The sequence below is a fragment of the Oncorhynchus nerka genome, linkage group LG11, assembly GCF_034236695.1.
Source record: "Oncorhynchus nerka isolate Pitt River linkage group LG11, Oner_Uvic_2.0, whole genome shotgun sequence".
NCBI lineage: Eukaryota > Metazoa > Chordata > Actinopteri > Salmoniformes > Salmonidae > Oncorhynchus > Oncorhynchus nerka.
The window spans coordinates 17,448,515-17,464,288 of NC_088406.1; the positions used below are offsets into that span (position 1 = coordinate 17,448,515).

General features: G+C 47.4%; 1 protein-coding gene across 1 annotated transcript in view; it reads right to left on the reverse strand.

Annotated features, from left to right (window-relative positions):
• Window positions 1–586: 586 nt before the first annotated feature.
• The window catches only part of naalad2 (N-acetylated alpha-linked acidic dipeptidase 2), a 34,939-nt gene continuing 19,751 nt past the window's right edge, over window positions 587–15,774 (reverse strand). Inside the window, exons 6-20 of the mRNA XM_065024267.1 lie at window positions 14,754–14,834; window positions 14,535–14,640; window positions 14,363–14,456; window positions 14,180–14,275; window positions 6,770–6,855; window positions 6,387–6,506; window positions 5,399–5,481; window positions 5,230–5,293; window positions 5,057–5,124; window positions 2,158–2,249; window positions 1,852–1,942; window positions 1,398–1,662; window positions 1,229–1,310; window positions 1,060–1,152; window positions 587–960 (exon numbers count right to left, since the gene is read on the reverse strand). Coding sequence (XP_064880339.1) covers window positions 771–960; window positions 1,060–1,152; window positions 1,229–1,310; window positions 1,398–1,662; window positions 1,852–1,942; window positions 2,158–2,249; window positions 5,057–5,124; window positions 5,230–5,293; window positions 5,399–5,481; window positions 6,387–6,506; window positions 6,770–6,855; window positions 14,180–14,275; window positions 14,363–14,456; window positions 14,535–14,640; window positions 14,754–14,834 — 1,611 coding nt within the window. The 3' untranslated portion in view covers window positions 587–770. The remainder of the gene's footprint in view (window positions 961–1,059; window positions 1,153–1,228; window positions 1,311–1,397; window positions 1,663–1,851; window positions 1,943–2,157; window positions 2,250–5,056; window positions 5,125–5,229; window positions 5,294–5,398; window positions 5,482–6,386; window positions 6,507–6,769; window positions 6,856–14,179; window positions 14,276–14,362; window positions 14,457–14,534; window positions 14,641–14,753; window positions 14,835–15,774) is intronic.

Genomic DNA, 15,774 nt, shown 5'->3' on the forward strand with positions numbered 1-15,774 from the left:
CTAATGGATCGGGATCTGTAACTAATGGATCAGGATCTGTAACTAATGGATCGGGATCTGTAACTAATGGATCGGGATCTGTAACTAATGGATCGGGATCTGTAACTAATGGATCGGGATCTGTAACTAATGGATCGGGATCTGTAACTAATGGATCAGGATCTGTAACTAATGGATCCGGATCTGTAACTAATGGATCGGGATCTGTAACTAATGGATCAGGATCTGTAACTAATGAGTAATTAGGTACAGCAGTTCTCGACCACACACACACACACGCACGCACGCACGCACACACACACACACGGATCAGTCCTCTTCTTTGTTAAGTGCATTTGAGACTGTGTGTGGCATTTTATTGATATCAGCTGCCTTCCAGCGAATTTAACTGGTCAAACGATGTTCTCTTACCTTATCATTCATCATGGTCGTACTTTAACTGTCTTTGTTTTGGGTTGTTAAATCTGTGATTTAGTTTCACTCTTTGCTATCACACAACGTAATGAAACTCTGCACCTACATTGTAATTACACTGCTCAGGATGGGCTATCTTTATACCAGAGGGATGAAGTTCACAAACCATTACTTCATTAAAAGTCTGTTTTTATTTTCAAAATGGTGCAGTTTTACTAAAAGCAGCCAGATAGCGATGGGAGAGGATGTGGCTTCAGACTACTGGCTCAGATAAAGCATGGAGTGTAAGGCAGGGCTGGTGTGTCTTTCTCAGTTGCTGTGTGTGTGTGTGTGTGTGTGTGAGAGAGATCTTTTCGTTAGGCAGGAGGTGTGAGTGTCATGGCGGCAGCTTGGACAGTAAACGCAGCGATGCTGATCTGGCGCCTCACTTCATCCCACGCCTGTTTGGGATTGGCTGTACGCTCCATGTCGAACAGCGCATCATAAATGCCAGGGAAGGACTCGCCAGCATATTTATTATGACTGCTGGGAGCAAAGATCACATGTCTGAAGAGAGGGAAGAGGGTGAGAGAAAATAAAATGGGATTCTAAACTGATCATGAAGACATTACACATCACTGAGTATGTGCTGTAGCTGGCTCTCACCTGTAGAATGGTCGGCCAGGTAAACCTAGCGGGTCCACGAAGGCTCTCTCCAGGTACATTAGCTGGTCATTGACCATACGTATCTGTATAGGGCTGAGAGAGTAGGGGGAACACACCTGTTAACACACTTCCACAACAATAAACATGACACACACACACTTTCTCTTACTCTGTCCTGTCCAGAGTGGTGAGACGCTCATGGAAATCCCTAGCAGCCACAGTGAAGTTCTCCACCGCAGAGAACAGAGAATCTGGACAAAAACAAATGAGACTTTGTAGGTGATGGGGGATTCAGAATGAGTGTCTTTGTATGTAAACATGTGTGTGTTTTCTCTTACCGAATGATACCCCGTATTTCACAAGAGCATCTGGGTGTTTTTGTCCCAGCTGAGCGATGGTGTGGGCGTACTTTGTCAGAGAGCCAGCGTATTGACTGGCATCCAGGGGGAGGAGCTGGGAATCAGCCAATAGGAAGATGAGGCCTCCCCTGACCTGAGCTACGGCTCTCAGCTTCCGGAAGGAAGGGTCGTAGAACCTCTCCACCAACTCAAAGGTCTCATACACACTGTGATACACTGGGTAGCTGCTGTACCGCTCTGTCTTCTACAAAGTAGAATACACACACCGGTTTGTTTGCTTGAATAAACATGAATAGTTTTTCCTACTTTAAATGCCCAATGATGACCCCCATAGTGGTGGTGGTGGGCTATTGTATTGAATCAAAAGGACATCTGCAATGTGCTCCTGTCTCCAGGTTCACCCGCCCGCCCCCCAGAACAATGTCCCTCTCACCCTGTTCTTGGTGTATCGGGCCCTGCCTGCTGCGATGCCCAGTCGGATAAAATACGCCTCAAAGTCACTGCCTGAACCCAGCTTACTGATCCTAGAGGGAGGGAGGGAGGGAGGGAGGGAGGGAGGGAGGGAGGGAGAAACCCACAAGAGGTTGGTTCATAAATATATATTTTTTATACACCAAATTAGTCAGTCTGGATAAGAGCATCTGCTAAATGACAAAAATCTAAAATGTAAATAAAATCAATCAGTAAAAGTGCATGTGATCAGAGTGATTAGTCTATTGTGGTTGGTATTGGGTCTGACCGGGGTGCATCGCGGTCATCTGTCCAGTTGTCGCGCTTGTGCCAGCTCTCATACAGAGACAACCCCTCCTCTCCCTCCTCTGGACTGGACACCTACAGAGAGGTATTGGTGTTTCAGTTATAGTCTGGGACTATGTCGGTCTACACTAGAGGTCGGCCGATACCGATACCAATTATTGGAGGACCAAAAAAGCCGATACCGATTAATCGGCCGATTTAAAAAATAAATACAAAAATGTATTTGTAATAATGACAATTACAACAATACTGAATTAACACTTATTTTAACTTAATATAATACATCAATAAAATCAATTTAGCCTCAAGTAGATAATACAACATGTTCAATTTGGTTTAAATAATGCAAAAACAAAGTGTCGGAGAAGAAAGTAAAAGTGCAATATGTGCCATGTAAGAAAACTAACGTTTCACTTCCTTGCTCAGAACATGAGAACATATGAAAGCTGGTGGTTCCTTTTAACATGAGTCTTCAATATTCCCCGGTAAGAAGTTTTAGGTTGTAGTTATTATAGGACTATTTCCCTCTATACCATTTGTATTTCATCAACCTTTGACTATTGGATGTTCTTATAGACACTTTAGTATTGCCAGTGTAACAGTATAGCTTCCGTCCCCTCCTCGCTGGCTCCTCCCTGGGCTCGAACCAGCAACACAACGACAACAGCCACCACGTCGAAGCAGCGTTACCCATGCAGAGCAAGGGAAACAACCACCCCAAGGCTCAGAGCAAGTGAAGTTTGAAACGCTATTAGCGCGCGCTAACTAGCCAGCCATTTCACTTCGGTTACACCAGCCTCATCTCAGGAGTTGATAGGTTTGAGGTCATAAACAGCGCAATGCTTGACGCACAACGAAGAGCTGCTGGCAAAACCCACGAAAGTGCTGTTTGAATGAATGTTTACGCGCCTGCTTCTGCCTACCACCGCTCAGTCAGATACTTAGATACTTGTATGCTCAGTCAGATTATATGCAACACAGGACACGCTAGATAATATCTAGTAATATCATCAACCATGTGTAGTTAACTAGTGATTATGATTATGATAGTTTTTTACAAGATAAGTTTAATGCTAGCTTGCAACTTATCTTGGCTTACTGCATTTGCGTAACAGGCAGTCTCCTTGTGGAGTACAACGAGAGGCAGGTCTTTATTGCGTTGGACTAGTTAACTGTAGGGTTGCAAGATTGGCTCCCCCGAGCTGACAAGGTGAAAATCTATCCTTCTGCCCTTGAACGAGGCAGTTAACCCACCTCTCCTAGGCCGTCATTGAAAATAAGAATGTGTTCTTAACTGACTTGCCTAGTTAAATAAAGATTAAATAAAGGTGTAAAAAAAAAAAAAAAAAACTGATTTCCGATTGTTATGAAATCGGCCCTAATTAATCAGCCATTCCGATTAATCGGTCGACCTCTAGTCTACACCCTGTGAGGGTAAACACCTCTTCTGTTTACTTCTGTATCATGTCCCCTAGTCTTTTGAATGGGCTTGATCAAATTCATGAAAACGCAGTCATTTACAGTACCAGTCAAGTTTGGACACACCTACTCAATCAAGGGTTTTTCTACAACCCTCTATTTTCTACATTGTAGAATAATAGTGAAGACATCAAATCTATGAAATAACACAAATGGAATCATGTAGTAACCAATAAAGTGTTAAACAAATCAAAATATATTTGAGATTCTTCAAAGTAGCCACCCTTTGCCTTGATGACAGCTTTGCACACTCTTGGCATTCTCTCAACCAGCTTCATGTAGTAGTCACCTGGAATGCATTTCAATTGAACAGGTGTGCCTTGTTAAAAGTTCAGTTGTGGAATTTCTTTCCTTCTTAATGTGTTTGAGCCAACCAGATGTGTTGTGACAAGGTAGGGGTGGTATACAGAAGATAACCCTATTTGGTAAAAGACCAAGTCCATATTATGGTAAGAATAATGGCAAGAATAGCTCAAATAATCAAAGAGAAACTACAGTCCATCATTACTTTAAAACATGAAGGTCAGTCATTTCAGAAAATTTTCAGAAAATCTCAAGAACTTTCAATCTTCAAGTGCAGTCGCAAAAACCATCAAGCGCTATGATGAAACTGTCTCTCATGAGGACCACCACAAGAAAGGAAGACCCAGAGTTCCCTCTGCTGCAGAGGATAAGTTCATTAGAGTTACCAGCCTCAGAAATTGCAGCCCAAATAAATGCTTCACAGAGTTCAAATAAGACACATCTCAACATCAACTGTTCAGAGGAGATTGCGTGAATCCGACAATCATTGTCAAATTGCTGCAAAGAAACAACTACAGACAGAAGATAGAAAAGTGTGTGTGCTCATTAATAGAGGCTTGTCCTGACTGTTTGAGTGTGTAGAATGACCCCAGGATGTCTGGCCACTCAGCCAAGAATAGACAGAAGCAGACTGGTTCCTCTTGATCGGAGACAGTAAAGGTTATATCACGCGCACCAGTAACAGAACTCTTGTTCTGTTTGGAGCCTGTTTCTGGGCCAAAGACTCATGTTCTCTGTGTGTGTGACCCCAGTACAACCATACATCATCTGGGCCGACAGTCAAAGGCGCTTGCTTGCCCAACTTGGGGGAACCGTTGAGCTACTGTTAGAGGAAGTATGTATGGAGGGACTTTATTAGTTAAAGGTAGAATTTCCACCACAATATAAAAATTACATTTGTGTTTGTGGATGAATTTGACTTCTGCCAGATGCCTTTTATGAAGTTTGTGTGCCGAAAACCATTCGTTATGTTTTTGCCCATTGAATACCAATCAAAGAGTGTTCAAAAGTTCAAAAACTACAACGCTACTTCCTGGAAAGAAACGCGCCACAGTGTAATCCTGAAATAGACAGTTGCTAGACAGCTGATTTAAGTTTACCTGTTTGGTGATGTCGTACACCAAGGTGTGGAGAGAGGGGGTGCAGTCTATCCTCAATGTGTACATACCTGCAACACACAAAGAAACACACACACACACACACACCTGAGTGTCATTTTCACATGTGACAACCCACACAACCCCCCTCCCCCAACACACACACACAAACTCACCCTCTATTGCTGAGTCTGCATTGATGTAAGCCACTGCTCTCTCCTGCAGCACTTTGGCGTTTTCCTGTCAAGGAGAAAGAGACAGGACAGACATTTAGATTAGAGTTTAGTCATCTCTGTTAACAGAGCACTACAGTACACGTTTCGCCTCACATAATGTGTGTAGTACCTCAGCCCACTCTGTTGATCCCAGCAGTCCAAACTCCTCTGCATCCCAACTGGCAAATACTATGGACCTCCTGGGCCTCCAGCCTATAGTGAACACACACACACACACACACACACACACACACACACACACACACACACACACACACACACACACACACACACACACACACACACACACACGCACAAAGTCCATAGAAAACACACACTTGGCAAAATGCATTGAACCTATAAAATATACAGCACTTCTCAGAGTCAAACATAATATGAGGAAACAGGCCTGACAGAACATTCTAGAACAATACAGATAACTATTCCAGAATGCTACAGTATGGGAACATTCTAGAACAGTACAGAGAACTATTCCAGACTGCTACAGTATGGGAACATTCTAGAACAATACAGAGAACTACTCCAGACTGCTACAGTATGGGAACATTCTAGAACAATACAGAGAACTATTCCAGACTGCTACAGTATGGGAACATTCTAGAACAATACAGAGAACTACTCCAGACTGCTACAGTATGGGAACATTCTAGAACAATACAGAGAACTATTCCAGACTGCTACAGTATGGGACCATTCTAGAACAATACAGAGAACTACTCCAGACTGCTACAGTATGGGAACATTCTAGAACAATACAGAGAACTACTCCAGACTGCTACAGTATGGGAACATTCTAGAACAATACAGAGAACTATTCCAGACTGCTACAGTATGGGAACATTCTAGAACAATACAGAGAACTATTCCAGACTGCTACAGTATGGGAACATTCTAGAACAATACAGAGAACTACTCCAGACTGCTACAGCATGGGACCAGTCATCCATACAGAGTTTTGCAAGCAGATTACACCTGTGTCTGCTGTTTTATGTTTTTATGATGCAGCTGTAGTCATAAAGACTTGTCTCAGTACATAGTGGTCTGTGTGTGTGTGTTTTTAAATGCATGTGTGTGTTAATCTGACCCCCCCCACACACCTTTTCTGAGCAGTTTCCCGGCGCTCCTTACACTCTCGTGCACCACGGCAGCTCCCGTTACCGGGTCGATCCCCCCGAACACCCAGGCATCCCGGTGGCCCCCCAGGATCACATAGCGGTCTGCCAACAACGGAGAGAGGAGGGGGGAGAGGGGTCACAATCATCATCTACGGTGATCCTAATTCTGTTGTGAATCAAGTGTTGTGCCAGGTATTTGAAACAAAACAGTGATGATAGTTGTTGGTGTTGAGTTGTGTAGAGGAAGCTCCAGACTGTGTACAGCCAGCTCTGAACTGTCTCCCAACGTCCTGTCCCCTGGCTTCCATAAACGCGGTCAACAGGCCCTTACTAGAACATTCAGAGAAGGCTGTGGGAAGTGGTACCTGGCTCCACGGCCCCTCGTAACCTCCCGATGACGTTGTATATCCGGGTCACCTGGTTGTTGGTGTGGATGTTCATACGCACCTTCCTGAGAACCACAGAGAGGAGTCAGAGACAGCGAGGAAACAGAGACAGAGAGGACACAGAGAGGAGACAGAGACAGACAGAAACAGAGACAGAGACAGAGAGGAGACAGAAACAGAGAGAAAACAGAGACAGAGAGGAGACAGAGACAGAGAGGAGACAGAGAGGAGACAGAGACAGAGAGGAAATAGACAGAGAGGAGACAGAGACAGAGAGGAGACAGAGACAGAGAGGAGACAGAGAGGAGACAGAGACAGAGAGGAGACAGAGAGGAGACAGAGACAGAGAGGAGACAGAGGGGAGACAGAGAGGAGACAGAGACAGAGAGGAGACAGAGAGGAGACAGAGACAGAGAGGAAATAGACAGAGAGGAGACAGAGACAGAGAGGAGACAGAGACATAGAGGAGACAGAGACAGAGAGGAGACAGAGAGGAGACAGAGAGGAGACAGAGAGGAGACAGAGACAGAGAGGAAATAGACAGAGAGGAGACAGAGAGGAGACAGAGACAGAGAGGAGAAAGAGAGGAGACAGAGACAGAGAGGAAATAGACAGAGCGGAGACAGAGAGGAGACAGAGACAGAGAGGAGACAGAGACAGAGAGGAGACAGAGAGGAGACAGAGACAGAGAGGAGACAGAGGGGAGACAGAGAGGAGACAGAGACAGAGAGGAGACAGAGAGGAGACAGAGACAGAGAGGAAATAGACAGAGAGGAGACAGAGACAGAGAGGAGACAGAGACATAGAGGAGACAGAGACAGAGAGGAGACAGAGAGGAGACAGAGACAGAGAGGAAATAGACAGAGAGGAGACAGAGAGGAGACAGAGACAGAGAGGAGAAAGAGAGGAGACAGAGACAGAGAGGAAATAGACAGAGCGGAGACAGAGAGGAGACAGAGACAGAGAGGAGACAGAGACAGAGATGAGACAGAGAGGAGACAGAGACAGAGAGGAAATAGACAGAGAGGAGACAGAGACAGAGAGGAAATAGACAGAGGAGACAGAGAGGAGACAGAGAGGAAATAGACAGAGAGGAGACAGAAACAGAGACAGAGAGGAGACAGAAACAGAGAGGAGACAGAGAGGAGACATAAACAGAGAGAAAACAGAGACAGAGAGGAGACAGAAACAGAGAGGAGACAGAGAGGAGACAGAGACAGAGAGGAAATAGACAGAGAGGAGACAGAGAGGAGACAGAAACAGAGACAGAGAGGAGACAGAAACAGAGACAGAGAGGAGACAGAGACATAGAGGAGACAGAGACAGAGAGGAGACAGAGAGGAGACAGAGAGGAGACAGAGAGGAGACAGAGACAGAGAGGAAATAGACAGAGAGGAGACAGAGAGGAGACAGAGACAGAGAGGAGAAAGAGAGGAGACAGAGACAGAGAGGAAATAGACAGAGCGGAGACAGAGAGGAGACAGAGACAGAGACAGAGAGGAGACAGAGAGGAGACAGAGACAGAGAGGAAATAGACAGAGAGGAGACAGAGAGGAAATAGACAGAGGAGACAGAGAGGAGACAGAGAGGAGACAGAGAGGAAATAGACAGAGAGGAGACAGAAACAGAGACAGAGAGGAGACAGAAACAGAGAGGAGACAGAGAGGAGACAGAAACAGAGAGAAAACAGAGACAGAGAGGAGACAGAAACAGAGAGGAGACAGAGAGGAGACAGAGACAGAGAGGAAATAGACAGAGAGGAGACAGAGAGGAGACAGAAACAGAGACAGAGAGGAGACAGAAACAGAGACGAGACAGAGAAACAGAGAGAGGAAACAGAGACAGAGAGGACACAGAGACAGAGAGGAGACAGAGAGAGAGACAGAGACAGAGAGGAAATAGACAGAGAGGAGACAGAGAGGAGACAGAAACAGAGACAGAGAGGAGACAGAAACAGAGACAGAGAGGAGACAGAGACAGATAGGAAATAGACAGAGAGGAGACAGAGAGGAGACAGAAACAGAGACAGAGAGGAGACAGAAACAGAGACAGAGAGGAGACAGAAACAGAGAGGAAACAGAGACAGAGAGGAGACAGAAACAGAGAGGAAACAGAGACAGAGAGGAAATAGACAGAGGAGACAGAAACAGAGAGGAGGCAGAGACAGAGACAGAGAGGAGACAGAAACAGAGAGGAGACAGAGAGGAGACAGAGACAGAGAGGAAATAGACAGAGCGGAGACAGAGAGGAGAGACAGAGAGGAGAGAGGAGAGAGGAATAGAGACAGAGAGAGACAGAGACAGAGAGGAGACAGAGAGGAAATAGACAGAGAGGAGACAGAGAGGAGACAGAGAGGAAATAGACAGAGAGGAGACAGAGACAGAGAGGAAATAGACAGAGAGGAGACAGAGAGGAGACAGAAACAGAGACAGAGAGGAGACAGAAACAGAGAGGAGACAGAGAGGAGACAGAAACAGAGAGAAAAAAACAGAGACAGAGAGGAGACAGAAACAGAGAGGAGACAGAGAGGAGACAGAGACAGAGAGGAAATAGACAGAGAGGAGACAGAGAGGAGACAGAAACAGAGACAGAGAGGAGACAGAAACAGAGACAGAGAGGAGACAGAGAGGAGACAGAAACAGAGAGGAAACAGAGACAGAGAGGACACAGAGACAGAGAGGAGACAGAGAGGAAATAGACAGAGAGGAGACAGAAACAGAAACAGAGAGGAGACAGAAACAGAGACAGAGAGGAGACAGAGAGGAAATAGACAGAGAGGAGACAGAGAGGAGACAGAAACAGAGACAGAGAGGAGACAGAAACAGAGACAGAGAGGAGACAGAAACAGAGAGGAAACAGAGACAGAGAGGAAATAGACAGAGAGGAGACAGAAACAGAGAGGAGGCAGAGACAGAGAGGAGACAGAAACAGAGAGGAGACAGAGACAGAGAGGGAATAGACAGAGAGGAGACAGAGAGGAGACAGAAACAGAGACAGAGAGGAGACAGAGACAGAGAGGAGACAGAGAGGAGACAGAGACAGAGAGGAGACAGAGAGGAGACAGAAACAGATAGGAGGCAGAGAGGAGACAGAGACAGAGAGGAAATAGACAGAGAGGAGACAGAAACAGAGACAGAGAGGAGACAGAAACAGAGACAGAGAGGAGACAGAAACAGAGAGGAGACAGAGAGGAAACAGAGACAGAGAGGACACAGAGACAGAGAGGAGACAGAGAGGAGACAGAGAGGAGACAGAAACAGAGACAGAGAGGAGACAGAGAGGAGACAGAAACAGAGAGGAAACAGAGACAGAGAGGAGACAGAGAGGAGACAGAAACAGAGACAGAGAGGAGACAGAAACAGAGAGGAGACAGAGAGGAAATAGACAGAGAGGAGACAGAAACAGAGACAGAGAGGAGACAGAAACAGAGAGGAGACAGAGAGGAGACAGAGACAGAGAGGTAATAGACAGAGAGGAGACAGAGAGGAGACAGAAACAGAGAGGAGGCAGAGAGGAGACAGAGACAGAGAGGAAATAGACAGAGAGGAGACAGAGACAGAGACAGAGAGGAGACAGAAACAGAGAGGAAACAGAGACAGAGAGGACACAGAGACAGAGAGGAGACAGAGAGGAAATAGACAGAGAGGAGACAGAGAGGAGACAGAAACAGAGACAGAGAGGAGACAGAAACAGAGACAGAGAGGAGACAGAGAGGAAATAGACAGAGAGGAGACAGAGAGGAGACAGAAACAGAGACAGAGAGGAGACAGAAACAGAGACGAGACAGAAACAGAGAGGAAACAGAGACAGAGAGGACACAGAGACAGAGAGGAGACAGAGAGGAGACAGAGACAGAGAGGAAATAGACAGAGAGGAGACAGAGAGGAGACAGAAACAGAGACAGAGAGGAGACAGAAACAGAGACAGAGAGGAGACAGAGACAGATAGGAAATAGACAGAGAGGAGACAGAGAGGAGACAGAAACAGAGACAGAGAGGAGACAGAAACAGAGACAGAGAGGAGACAGAAACAGAGAGGAAACAGAGACAGAGAGGAGACAGAAACAGAGAGGAAACAGAGACAGAGAGGAAATAGACAGAGGAGACAGAAACAGAGAGGAGGCAGAGACAGAGACAGAGAGGAGACAGAAACAGAGAGGAGACAGAGAGGAGACAGAGACAGAGAGGAAATAGACAGAGCGGAGACAGAGAGGAGACGGAGACAGAGAGGAGACAGAGAGGAGACAGAGACAGAGAGGAGACAGAGAGGAAATAGACAGAGAGGAGACAGAGAGGAGACAGAGAGGAAATAGACAGAGAGGAGACAGAGACAGAGAGGAGACAGAGACAGAGAGGAAATAGACAGAGAGGAGACAGAGAGGAGACAGAAACAGAGACAGAGAGGAGACAGAAACAGAGAGGAGACAGAGAGGAGACAGAAACAGAGAGAAAACAGAGACAGAGAGGAGACAGAAACAGAGAGGAGACAGAGAGGAGACAGAGACAGAGAGGAAATAGACAGAGAGGAGACAGAGAGGAGACAGAAACAGAGACAGAGAGGAGACAGAAACAGAGACAGAGAGGAGACAGAGAGGAGACAGAAACAGAGAGGAAACAGAGACAGAGAGGACACAGAGACAGAGAGGAGACAGAGAGGAAATAGACAGAGAGGAGACAGAAACAGAAACAGAGAGGAGACAGAAACAGAGACAGAGAGGAGACAGAGAGGAAATAGACAGAGAGGAGACAGAGAGGAGACAGAAACAGAGACAGAGAGGAGACAGAAACAGAGACAGAGAGGAGACAGAAACAGAGAGGAAACAGAGACAGAGAGGAGACAGAAACAGAGAGGAAACAGAGACAGAGAGGAAATAGACAGAGAGGAGACAGAAACAGAGAGGAGGCAGAGACAGAGAGGAGACAGAAACAGAGAGGAGACAGAGACAGAGAGGGAATAGACAGAGAGGAGACAGAGAGGAGACAGAAACAGAGACAGAGAGGAGACAGAGACAGAGAGGAGACAGAGAGGAGACAGAGACAGAGAGGAGACAGAGAGGAGACAGAAACAGATAGGAGGCAGAGAGGAGACAGAGACAGAGAGGAAATAGACAGAGAGGAGACAGAGAGGAGACAGAAACAGAGACAGAGAGGAGACAGAAACAGAGACAGAGAGGAGACAGAAACAGAGAGGAAACCGCGACAGAGAGGACACAGAGACAGAGAGGAGACAGAAACAGAGAGGAGACAGAGAGGAAACAGAGACAGAGAGGACACAGAGACAGAGAGGAGACAGAGAGGAGACAGAGAGGAGACAGAAACAGAGACAGAGAGGAGACAGAGAGGAGACAGAAACAGAGAGGAAACAGAGACAGAGAGGAGACAGAGAGGAGACAGAAACAGAGACAGAGAGGAGACAGAAACAGAGAGGAGACAGAGAGGAAATAGACAGAGAGGAGACAGAAACAGAGACAGAGAGGAGACAGAAACAGAGAGGAGACAGAGAGGAGACAGAGACATAGAGGAGACAGAGACAGAGAGGAAACAGAGACAGAGAGGAGACAGAGACAGAGAGGAGACAGAAACAGAGACAGAGAGGAAACAGAGACAGAGAGGAGACAGAGAGGAGACAGAAACAGAGACAGAGAGGAGACAGAGAGGAGACAGAAACAGAGAGGAAACAGAGACAGAGAGGACACAGAGACAGAGAGGAGACAGAGAGGAGACAGAAACAGAGACAGAGAGGAGACAGAGAGGAGACAGAAACAGAGAGGAAACAGAGACAGAGAGGAGGCAGAGACAGAGAGGAGACAGAGAGGAGACAGAAACAGAGAGGAAACAGAGACAGAGAGGACACAGAGACAGAGAGGAGACAGAGAGGAGACAGAGAGGAGACAGAAACAGAGACAGAGAGGAGACAGAAAGGAGACAGAGAGGAGACAGAGAGGAGACAGAAACAGAGACAGAGAGGAGACAGAGAGGAGACAGAAACAGAGACAGAGAGGAGACAGAAACAGAGAGGAAACAGAGACAGAGAGGAGACAGAGACAGAGAGGAGACAGAGAGGAGACAGAAACAGAGAGGAAACAGAGACAGAGAGGACACAGAGACAGAGAGGAGACAGAGACTCAACATTATTGTTGTTTCAGTAATCCCAATTCTCCTCCACTGTTGTTGATGGGAACAAAGAGAGCCCCTGCCTCACCACCCTCCCTCACCCCTAGCCTCTGATCCTGTTCTCTTGCCAACTCCTTATGGAATCGTCACGCAGAACATGTTTGTCTTGACAATGACAATGGTGTAGGCAAAAGCACAAACAGAACTGGGAGCAGGCTACCTCAGCCCCACTCGTTGTGTGAAAATGTGTGTGTGTGTCAATCTCTCTCTCACAGAACACACAAGGAGCCTCTATTATACTGCTCTGGGCAACACTCCAGAGAATTAGAGAGAGAGAGGGGAGGGCCTCCCGAGTGGCGCAGTGATCTAAGGCACTGCATCGCAGAGTTTCGGCGTCACTACAGCCTGGGGTTCGACTACAGCTGTGGCACAACCGGCCGTGACTGGGGTTAGGGGAGGGTTTGGCTTGGGAGTGGGGAGAGGAGAGGGATAGAAAGATTGGAGAGAGAAGGACACTTCGGGGAGCTGAGGGAGAGAGGTTAGAGAAGGGGAAGGGAGAGAGAGGTTAGAGAAGGATACTTCAGGGAGAGAGGTTGGGGAAGGGAGAGAGAAAGGTTAGAGGGGGTGAAGGGAGAGAGTTTAGGGGAAGGGAGAGAGAGGTTAGAGAAGGATACTTCAGGGAGAGAGGTTAGAGAAGGGGAAGGGAGAGAGAGGTTAGAGAAGGATACTTCAGGGAGAGAGGTTAGAGAAGGGGAAGGGAGAGAGAGGTTAGAGAAGGATACTTCAGGGAGAGAGGTTGGGGAAGGGAGAGAGAAAGGTTAGAGGGGGGAAGAGAGAGAGTTTAGAGAAGGGGAAGGAAGGGAGAGAGGTTGGGGAAGGGAGGGAGAGAGAGGGCTACGGGAGAAGGACACTTCAGGGAGAAAGGTTAGAGAAGGGGAAGGGAGGGAGAGAGGTTAGAGAAGGATACTTCAGGGAGAGAGGTTAGAGAAGGGAAAGGAAGGGAGAGAGGTTGGGGAAGGAAGGGAGAGAGGTTGGGGGAGAGAGGGCTACGGGAGAAAGACACTTCAGGGAGTGAGGTTAGAGAAGGGGAAGGAAGGGAGAGAGGTTGGGGAAGGAAGGGAGAGAGGTTGGGGAAGGGAGGGAGAGAGAGGGCTACGGGAGAAAGACACTTCAGGGAGAGAGGTTAGAGAAGGGGAAGGGAGGGTGAGAGGTTAGAGAAGGGGAAGGGAGGGTGAGAGGTTGGGGAAGGGAGGGAGAGAGGTATATGGTGTCTTACTGTGTACTGAAGCCGTCACTGAAGCCCGGTCCAATCCGATAGGACACGTTTAACGCTCCCTTCCAGTTATTGGGTGGGATGTCTCCTCCCATATTCCTACCAAGGGTGACATCATACAGGAAGTTACATTACACACAGGAATTGTGTGTGTAAGCTCTGATTGGCTGCCATCATAATACTCACTTTAGTAGTTGGATGGCATCATGATAGCCAATAGGATGCACTGGAATTTTAGGAAGCCCCACCCCTTCCTCCAGGTTGTACCTGTAAGTGTATTCTGGAGGAGACGGGGAGGATGTTTATAGTCCCCCTTTATCACAGAAACATCTATGTCTCTATACGAACACACACACACCTTTAGCAGGGTACCCTGGCGTGAGGGGGTCTCCTGCCCCATTCAGGTTGAGGACATTACCCCTCTGTGCCCCTCCACCTGGAAGGTTCCACCCGTCGGGGTATGGCTGCATATAACATCACAAATAGTAGAGTGGACATAGTTTCTCAGTTCACAGATCTCTTTTTGTTGTTTTAAATAGGATGTCTATTCTACTTATTGAAATTCTATGTACAGTACCTGAACTCCTGGGGCGCAGTAATCTGCAGGGTCTGAGAACATGATTATACCGCTCGCCCCATGAAGCATCGCATTCTTCACCTACAGAGGGATGGAGAGAGAGGATGAGATGAGAGGGAGAGAGCGTGAGAGAGGGAGAGGGAGGGAGGGGAGAAAGAGAGAGAGGGGGGGAGAGAGAGAGAGAGAGGGAGGGAGAGAGAGAGAGAGAGAGAGAGAGGGAGAGAGGGAGAGAGTGAGAGGGAGAGAGAGAGAGAGGGAGGGGAGAGGATGAGATGAGAGGGAGGGGAGAGAGCGTGAGAGAGGGGAGAGGGAGGGAGGGAGGGAGAGGGAGGGGGGAGAGGGAGGGAGGGGGAGAGAGAGAGAGGGAGGATGAGATGAGAGGGAGGGGGAGAGAGTGTGAGAGAGGGAGAGGGAGGGAGGGAGGGAGAGAGGGAGGGGGGGAGGGAGGGAGGGAGGTAGGGAGGGAGAGAGAGAGAGAGAGAGGAGGGAGGGGGAGAGAGAGAGAGAGAGAGAGAGAGAGAGAGGGAGGAGAGAGAGAGGGAGAGAGAGAGAGAGAGAGGGAGGCAGGGAGAGAGAGAGAGAGGGAGGGGGGGAGAGTGAGAGAGGGAGAGAGAGAGAGAGAGAGGGGAGAGGTAGCGACAGAGCTGCATTTGCTATTACACTGTGACAAATACTCAGACCTAAGAGAATATTTCTTTCCCAAAATTATAATTCAATACAAAGAATTTGAAACTATAAAAGATGAAGAAAAAAAACAAATATGTGTCCTCCTGCCACAACCTGAGGGACAGCCAGTGAAAAGTGCAAAGTAATGTTGATAATATTTCCCATCTTGTTTTGTTTTGTCTTTCATACCATGTCATGTGTCTTCTCAGTCATGTTGACACTGGTCTACTACCAGGGCATGTGTCTTCTCAGTCATGTTGACACTGGTCTACTACCAGGGCATGTGTCTTCTCAGTCATGTTGACACTGGTCTACTACCATGTCATGTGTCTTCTCAGTCATGTTGACACTGGTC